The 9,225-nt window shown below is 37.3% G+C and overlaps 1 protein-coding gene across 1 annotated transcript; it reads left to right on the top strand.

Moving 5' to 3' along the window:
- The first annotated feature begins 302 nt into the window (after positions 1-302).
- LOC135471209 (multiple inositol polyphosphate phosphatase 1-like) lies at positions 303-8,748 on the top strand. Its single transcript, XM_064750333.1, has 4 exons — positions 303-1,156; positions 2,297-2,418; positions 5,609-5,724; positions 6,213-8,748. Exons 1-4 carry the CDS (start codon positions 358-360, stop codon positions 6,592-6,594), a joined length of 1,419 nt encoding a protein of 472 aa, XP_064606403.1. The 5' UTR covers positions 303-357; the 3' UTR covers positions 6,595-8,748.
- Positions 8,749-9,225: the final 477 nt, after the last annotated feature.

The following is a 9,225-nucleotide window of genomic DNA, read 5'->3' as shown; positions in this document are numbered from 1 at the left end:
ACACGATGGTCTACAGGAATGTTTATATTTGGATGCAAGAGTTAAACCCCCTGAGTCCGTCCACGTCAGCACAGCTATTTGCAAAACGCTTTGGAAGAAAGGATCTCGTGATTCATATTACTTGAGTGTCTCCCACAAAAGCCAACTTTGATAATGATGGAGATAAACTAGTAATTCTGGCTCGTCGTGTTATTTTTTTGTCTTTGATTCAGTAGGTAATATACCCACAAAGGGTAATAACTACTACGGGCATATGGGATAAAACTATTAGTAGTGCATCGCGTATATAAATGGCTTTCACTTTCAGACGGTTTGTCGTCTGCTCAGGCTGTTGTGTGAAATGTCGTCTGTGTCAAAATGAGTGTATTTTATTGTCTTAATCCCTATTTCATCATGTCGTTTAAGCATATGAACGTTCTTAAACCTACTGTTGTTTGTTATTTCGCGTTTTTAGTGCCTAGAGTTTTATCGGCGTCAGCTTATCACGGCTTCAGACAGCCTGTATATTCGACAAAGACTCCGTATCAATGGCTTCTTGACAATCGCGAAGAGAATAGCTCCATAGAATTTGGAAATACTTCGGCTGAAGGATGTATTCCAATACATGTGAACTTTTTAGTACGTCACGGTGCAAGAGAACCTGGGGCCAAAGATGTGAAGAAATTTTCAGCCTTGGGATTAAAGGTGAAAAAGGAGCTGGAGGCTAGTAAAGAACACACATTTTTGCCTTTGATGAACTGGATAAACCGTTTTGAAGGCAACGACAAGGAGCTGGTTGAGATAGGTCGTGATGAACAATTTGAGCTGGGCAGTAGACTGGGGAAACGCTTCAAAGATGTGCTGGCGAAATTTAATGCCGAAGGTATACAATTTATTGTATCAAGTAAGAGTCGCACCAAAGACAGTGCTGTGGCCTTCTATCACGGAATCATGCCACAGCTAGGACAGGACTTGACATCTGATGAGGGAATGGTTATTTCACTGTCTGACGAAACATTAAGATTTTTTGACAATTGTGATAAGTATGTGAAAGATGTAGACAACAATGATGGAGCACTTAAAGAGTTCTTGAAATTTCTTGAGAGTGATGCCATGACCAATATTGCAAAAAACGTGTCAAACAGATTGGAAATGAGGGATGTGCCAATTACAACAGGTAAAAATGAAATGTTAATTATTACTAAACTACATATGACTTGCACTGGCATGCAGCCATTTTGGATCTCTTACAAAATAATTTTATGGTCCATTGCACTTAATTAGTGAAAAATACACTTCAAGAAAGACAGTGAAATTCTTTTGTTAGAGATCTGATATGAGCAGATTTTGTCTTTGAAATATGTCAGGAGCCTGCAAATGCTGGATAAACCCTGACACTGAAATCGGGTTGCGTACTAGTTCAAATGATTGAGGTAGTTTTTGAACACATGTGTATCTGTATCAATTCAAATCTTATAATCACATGTTCAGTAAGCAGCAATATACATGTGCATCATGTGGTTCTGTGCAGGTTACAGCAGGACTAGGACTGTAAGGTGTGGGTGTTTATGGATACCAGTGGAACTTTTCAAGCTGTGAACAGATTTCCTTATTGCTAGGCGGTTTTTAACAATTACTTGTGAAAATGTAAATAATTTAATTGGAGTGGTTGTTGCCCACTAGCAGACATGATTTTTTTCCGCTTTTTAGCGGAATTCCGCTTTTTCTTTGTTCAGTTTCGATTAATTTACCTGTTTTCCGCAGATTTTTCTAGCTTCCGGGGCCTAGGCGGCCCCTGGACCCCGGCCTTTTTGGGCTATGATAGTAAATTTCAGCTATTTTCTTGGTTCACCACAATCATGTCTGCACTAGTCATTCAGAATTACCCTAATGACCTAAAAATACATCCAAAACTAACTTGCTCATTTTTCCCGACTCTGAGAGTTCTTTTGATTTTAGAAAAGTGCTATACAGTTTGTTTAGAAAGAAGAATGATATCCTGCTGGAAAAATGTAAGTTTCAGTACCAAAAATAAATATTTCAGGAAATTTATTTGCTTCTAAAAATGCACTTTGGTGGGTGGGTGAAAGTGTAGGTCATTTATGGTATACATTCAAATCCATGACGCAACTAATAGCCATAGCAGTAGGATAAATGAGTATCGTTCAGGAGAAGTGCTTGCAGCCTTGAACACAGGTTAGAAGTCAATTAGATTTGTTCCTATCATCTAAATAGATACCTATTATTGTATTGGTATGAGTTATTGCATGTAAATCCTGACATTTTAATAATATATCCTGTTTATCACTTTGCATAGCTGAGGTGAGAACCATGTTCTACTTGTGCTGTATAGAGACAGCCTTCTACAACAGCTCAGGCTGGTGCAGTGGCCTGGAGGAGCATGATCTACCTGTCCTGGAATACCTGATGGATCTAAAGGTGAGCTACGTGATCTGTCACATGTCAAGTGCAGGGGTTCTCTGCTTTGTCAGAGGAGTGTTATTCTATTAAAAGACTGAACCAGGACATGTTAATTTTTCCACAGGTTTCATAACAACCAAATCATTTGCCCACACCCTCCATCTTTTGTTGTAAAGCTACTAAACATTAATTTAAAAAAATAAAATAAAAAAGGGCGATGCTGTGCATGAACAAGCTGGGCTTGAAATATGACCTCACACCAGTAACCTTAGTATTTGTAGGTTACAGGATTATGTTCATCTGTAACCCATTAGGTTACATGTGGCTCAGTTGGTTAGCGCGCTAGCGCAGCGTAATGACCCAGGAGTCTCTCTCCAATGCGGTCGCTGTGAGTTCAAGTCAAGCTCGTGCTGGCTTCTCTCCGACCGCACGTGGGAAGGTCTTCTGCAACCTGCGGATGGTTGTGGGTTCCCCCCGGGCTGTGCGCGGTTTCCACCCACCATAATGCTGGCCGCCGTCTTATAAGTGAAATATTCTTGAGTATGGCGTAAAACACCAATCAAGTAAACAAATAAACATTAGGTTTCAGGCAAGGTTACAGTAATTGAATGACTTGAAACCCTTTTATCTGGGAATATGTATTACGCAGTGATATAGCATTTAAACACGAAGAAATATACATAAGTTGGAAATTATTTTTCAAAATCAAAATTATTTGGCTTTATTATTTTTAAAATTTTATTTAAATGTTAATTTATTGTGAATTAAGTATAATGTATTTCAATTTATGTTTTATACCAGTACCAGGAAACCATAAATTTAAAGTTCTATTTCCTGCTGGCCCAAGGTCTTATAATGTAAAAATATGTGTCGTTTACTTGGCATTGCATCATTATAATTAACTCCAATGATTTTTAAACATAACTGTCATTTAATTTATTGTTTTGAAGAGTTTATTGGAGCTCACAGTGGCACAACTTCCATACACTCCAAGTGCGATGCACAGTGTGGCATTAAATAAGAGTGAGTGAGTGAGTGCATATGGTATAACGTTGTAAGTGACAAGTTGAGTGCTTGTAATGTGCCTTCTTGTTGCAGGATGGATTTCCACTGCTCTTTTATCTAGTTTTACTTCACTGAGACATCTTACCGAAGGCAAGTAAGCCGCCTCGCTTGAGCCATTATATTGATACGGGTCAACCAGTCGTTGACTATCCCCTTCATGCTGTTCTACTGTTCCCAAAGCAGACACTCTACCAACTGTGCTGTCGGGGCCGGTCATTAAATAAGATAGCATTAAAATAGTCAACTTACCACATGTTAGAAGTGCATAACATCAGTGGCCTCATGCACCACATTCTAGTTTTCAAAACAATACGATGTTGGATTTTATAAGAGACTTTGACTGTCAAGAAGATTAGAAAAGTGGGAAGTTACTTATTGCAAGACGAATGTTCTCGAAAGATGCTACAGTAACTTCACTTTTTACTGTGATTTTTAATCTTTCTTTCTTTGCATCACAAATCCAGTTGCGGTGCTTTAGGACAGTTGAGCTATGCATCAACTTTTAAAGTTTAAATTTTCAATCATCTGGATTTGGATTTATGACACTTTCGATTTGAAAGAATTAAAAGTGCAACTAGAACAGGAACTAAATTGTTGACATGTTGCATAACCCAGCTCTTCAGCAGATTTAGTGATTTAGGGTATTTAGTATTTCGTTTTTCTTCACTTTTGTCAGTTTGTCTTCAGCGAACGAAAAATCGTTGTCAGGAAATTATCATCATGTAACCTGCCTGTAACCAAAACGATCGTTCGCAGCTTATTTCAAGCCCTATACATGTTTTTCTTCACATAATTCACTAAGCTTTAGATTTAATGATATCTATTGTAATAATTTGGCTATTATTCTAGGGAGCCTCTGTGGCTGAGGGGGTTAGCACGCCAGCACGGTGCAATGACCCAGGTGCCTCCCACCATGGCAGTCACCGTGAGTCCAGCTCATGCTGGATTCCTCTCCGGCGGTACATGGGAAGGTCTTACACCAGCCAGCAGATGGTCGTGGGCTTCACCCAGGCTCTGCCAGGTTTCCTCCCGCCATAATGCTGGCTGCCATTGTATAAGTGAAATATTCTTGAGTTCACCGTAAAGTACCTATTATTCGTAGCTAAGGTATCAGAGTTACCAAAAACCCAAAATATTGCCTTTTTTTATTTTTGATAACATACATGTTGCAATGTATATACCACTTAAAACAAAAAAATGAAAATAAAAGTTAAAAAACACATAAATAGCGATCATCTGTCATTTACTAGATTATATTGTTGAAGCTGTACAGTTATGTGCATAATAAATTACCACAGGAACAGTGTTAAATATGTTTGTACAGTGAGCAGTGAATGCTTTCAGATAAGGGTCATTATTAGGAACATTACAGTAATAGTGTTTAGTTAGGCAAATAGGCAGATAAAGCTCTCAAACATGTTGATCTTGGAGGGTGGACTAGGTTAAATTTTCTTACTGTGTTAGGGTAGCGAATGAGATCTACATGTGGTACGTGAAGGCCCGTTGTGAGAGAATTCTGTGCAGAGAGATGCCATTAACCAGGTGTGACAAACCTGACCCCTTAAGGTTAATTAAGGTGGAAAGCCTTATGCACTGTATTTCAGGTGCTTGATTCCTCTCTGTCTCACTGGTTTTACTGGTCTGTAATCTCCTTTTGCCATTTAACAATGCAAATCATCAAAGGTATGCCATCACTTAAAAGAATGAACTGCACATTAAAGGTGTTTAGCAGTTGTCTGAATGAAAACGTGAGAAAAACTTCTGTTTGTGTGTCAATTTTTATTCTTGAAAAAAACTGAGATAAGTGCAATTTACTCTCTGTGCATAGCCATATATTGTAAAGCGTTAACAAAAGATCTTTATGAAGAACTTCTTGTCGTATACATACGACATTTGTTGACCTACATGGAGAGCCTATATACATGCACATGGGTGATTTGAATTCTAAATGTGGAACAGTGTGGTTTTAAGTGTATTTACACTGTAAAAATGCACTGTTTAAATTTTCTTGCTTCTGTCGATCTTAAAATAAATTACCTTCTTGTCTCGGTAAGATTTTGCTCCTCAGCAGTGATGATGTGTGGTGAACAACATGAAAGATTCATACCAACATTCAAATTGGGTAGTCATTTCTGTTTTGCAGCACTATTGGAAGAAAGCGTATGGTTATGACATCAACTATCTTCAGAGCTGCCCACTTACCGCAGACATCTTTGGTTCAATTAAGGAAGCTGTTCAGAAATATAAAGAAGGAAAGCAGTAAGTTGATACCATTAGTAATAATCCGACTCTAACCTAGATGATGCTGGGCAGGTACCCTTTTTTTTTTTACCCCAAATGGCATATTAGAGGGTTGAAAGGGTTCATTTCTGCCAATATTTGCTTGAAAGGGGCACTTTTTAAAAGGGCCAGGTAGTGCAGGTATCAGATTCTGAATTAACCCAGTTCAGGCCCTGGTAATGCATACATTGTTACTGTATGGACTAAGGATGTCTGTATACTGAAAGATTCTGATGACGAACTGAAACAGTTGATAATTTAACTGGTTAAACAGACTTGAACAATAAGTAATCTTATCATACATGCACTGACACATATTTGTAGCAAGGTAATTATAGTGGAAGAAAAAATACTTTTGTTGAATAGTATGGAGCTAAACAGATCTGTTAGTAATGGTACTGTTTACGCTTATGCATGTCATGCCGTGAGTTACTCTGTTGAGATGTAATATGTATTTATATTTTCAGGTATATAACAGGTGTGTTTCGGTTTGGCCATGCCGAAACCATTCTACCCCTGTATGCAATATTGGGGTTATATAAAGATGAGCAACCTCTACTAGCAGACAACTATCTGCAGCATAAAAACAGGAAATTTCTCTCTAGTCTTATTTGCCCGTTCTCTGCTAATATTGGGTTTATCATATATGACTGTCAGTTAGAAAGCCAGGGAAATGACAGGTTTGCTGTGTCTGTTTTAGTTAATGAAGTGCCTATACATCTTCCAGGCTGTGAAAAAATCCTCTGTCCACTGTCTAAATTTCAGCAGCTTTATTCTCACATTTCCAGCTGCAATTTCTCTGATATTTGCTTTAATGATATTTCGGAAACTTCCAGAGATGAACTGTGATGTGCAACGCGTAGACAAACACCCACATAGCATTCCTGGGGCCTGTTGTACAAAGCTTTAACAATTCTGTGTCAGGCGCATTTACAATGGTGAGCTATCTCTTCACTGTATGTTGTCATGGAAATTGCGCCAGGCGCAGTTTGCGAGTGCTTCGTAGGACAGGCCCCAGAAAGGTAGGCAAGGTTACATGAGATAGCATGCTTTTATGAAACAAATATATCTTTGCCAACCTGCTGCTTTTCACTGTGAATGACAAGAAGAAACAGTAGAAAAGGTCAGGACTTATGTCAGAAAATATCTTGTAAAGGCCTGTTATCTCGCATGAGGTCCACCTAACTGGAATGCTAATATAACTTACTGTTTAGGTTTGCTGATGATTTTAAGTGGTTTAGTTAATTTGAACTGGCATTGCTATTGTTAGTATGTTTTACTTTTTATCTTTACTGATACCCTGGTTTTCTTTAATACAGTAATATTTTATAAATTTGCTATGAGAAGAGATTAGTGCTGTGCTTTTAAGGACATATGGGTATGGTAAAATAAATATGTAAATGTTATTTGTGCATGCACATGGTTATGTATCATTAGATTATGTATCATTTAGATATATATGGGTGTAATTTGTTCTTGTCTTGCCAGGTCATTTTCTTACATTGATCTGACTATTCATATAGTCTGTTATTTTTATTATACATGTAGCTGTCATTAGTACAATTCATTTCTTTAACTTAGGCAATGCAGCATTGCCATGACAGTTTTATAGGTTAAAAAATATATTTCATATTTATTCATGTCATCAGTGTTATCATTTTAGAGTGCTTCCGGTAGAGTTAGCCATACAATGCATTGTCATACAATTTAAAAGCTGTACTTACTCCTTTTGTACTTATCACGTACCTCATTATATGTACATATATTTACATGTATTTTCTCTGTGTATTTCAGCTGACTCTCTTGACATTGTTGAAACTTTTACATTTATCAAGTTGATACTTAACTTTCCTCAGGTGCTTCCAGGCAGTTTAGTGCTTATTTTTGTTCTTTTGTGTTGTTATTGCTCTCATAAGTATCATTTGTTTTTAATTTTAAGCTTACTGTTATATATTTTGGCCATATTATGAGGAGGTAGTGAGAATACATTTGCATGCATCAATGTTAAGAGTATGTTACATGCACGTGCAGTTTGGTGATGCAGTAGTCGTGTGATCAATAATCAGTCAGTCATGTTCTCAGCTTTGGTGCTATTGACTATGTTCTGTCAGTTATGAAACAGTGACATTTTAAACACCCTTCATGTCATAAATTTATGACTTCCCTGTCTGTACATGTACTTTGAAACAATTTAGTCATATGTCTACTAGATGTGAATAGCTGGACGTCTGCTTCCGCGTCGTTTTTGCAAGACTGTTTTTCCTTTATAGTCATAGTGATAGCAGTGATGTACTTTTGTATCTTATAACTGTGAATACACTGAAATATTAATTATATTTGGTTTTAAAATGGATGATGGCAGTGATGTACCTTTGTATCTTAAAACTGTGATACACTAAAATATTATCATAGTTTGTCTTAAAATACTTTTAAAATGCATATTGTTTTAAAAACCCTGATAAGAAATGGTTTGTACACATTTTATGTAATGCAAAATCCTGCTTCCAAGCATCTTTTCTTCTAAATGATACGAGGTAAACACAAGTCTGTGTGCATGAAGCCCTCTTAATGTTACGAGTATATTCATGTAATTGCCATGGCTGTGTAGTGCTGGTTGTCATGGTAGTTAAGTGGCACTAATGTTACTTTGTGCTAAACAATCCAAAATGGTATAAAAATAAAACAAGAATATCCACTTTCATTAATTTTGTCTGATCTTGATGTTTTAATGATTTTTCTGTTTTTCAAGGCTAAAAGATTGTGTAAATATGTCTTAATAAAAAACTTTACTAGGATAGTCCACATTACCCGCATTTTTATTTCGCCCATAACACAGCCATTTTAAATAGGTATGGCTTAAGTGTAATTCTTCAACCATTTCACATGTTTGCAATGTGTTTATTAAGGCATATTCTGAGGGCATTTGTCTGTGTAGACTGATAAAATTATACTTTATCCTGTGAAGTCCTCACCAATGTAGGTTTTTGTTCAAAATTAAATGAAAAAGGAACATAAATTGCACTGAATTGCTCTTCATATGCGAAAAGATTGAAGAATGAAGGTACTTGTAATCCAAGGTACATGTATGTGGACAAAGTGAGTGCAAGCATGCCCAGGAAAGTGGATGCAGTGGACCATGGTCAAGGAGCTTGCCTTTCAATCACAAGCGCATGCTTTCATTGTCCACAGGCCCTTGGTTACAATATAAAGTGGTCAGCTGTGTCTAAAGTTTGTTGAAGACCACTTGTCTGCCACCATATGGTGGCATTACATCGCATGCTGGAAAGGTTGTCAGTAACCTGCTGAAGTTTGTTGGTTTACTTTGGGCTCCCCAGCTTCCTCCACACATGAGACTGACTGCCATCGTATAAGCGTAAAATTTGTGGGTATAGCGCTAAACAACAAACAAATAAATGTTTCATAATAATGATACATGTAAAGTATCATTCTGGTGGAAACAAATTAGGCCACATGTACAAG

The sequence above is a fragment of the Liolophura sinensis genome, chromosome 1 (assembly GCF_032854445.1).
Source record: "Liolophura sinensis isolate JHLJ2023 chromosome 1, CUHK_Ljap_v2, whole genome shotgun sequence".
In the NCBI taxonomy this organism is placed as follows: Eukaryota; Metazoa; Mollusca; class Polyplacophora; order Chitonida; family Chitonidae; genus Liolophura; species Liolophura sinensis.
The sequence above is the reverse complement of the archived record's forward strand: the minus strand, read 5'-3'. Positions and strand labels throughout refer to the sequence as shown.

Coding starts and splice junctions, on each gene's coding strand:
- LOC135471209 (XM_064750333.1), top strand. CDS start 358: ATGAGTGTATTTTATTGTCTTAATCCCTATTTCATCATGTCGTTTAAG. Junction 1,157..2,296: donor GGATGTGCCAATTACAACAG/GTAAAAATGAAA, acceptor CACTTTGCATAG/CTGAGGTGAGAACCATGTTC. Junction 5,725..6,212: donor AAATATAAAGAAGGAAAGCA/GTAAGTTGATAC, acceptor TTATATTTTCAG/GTATATAACAGGTGTGTTTC.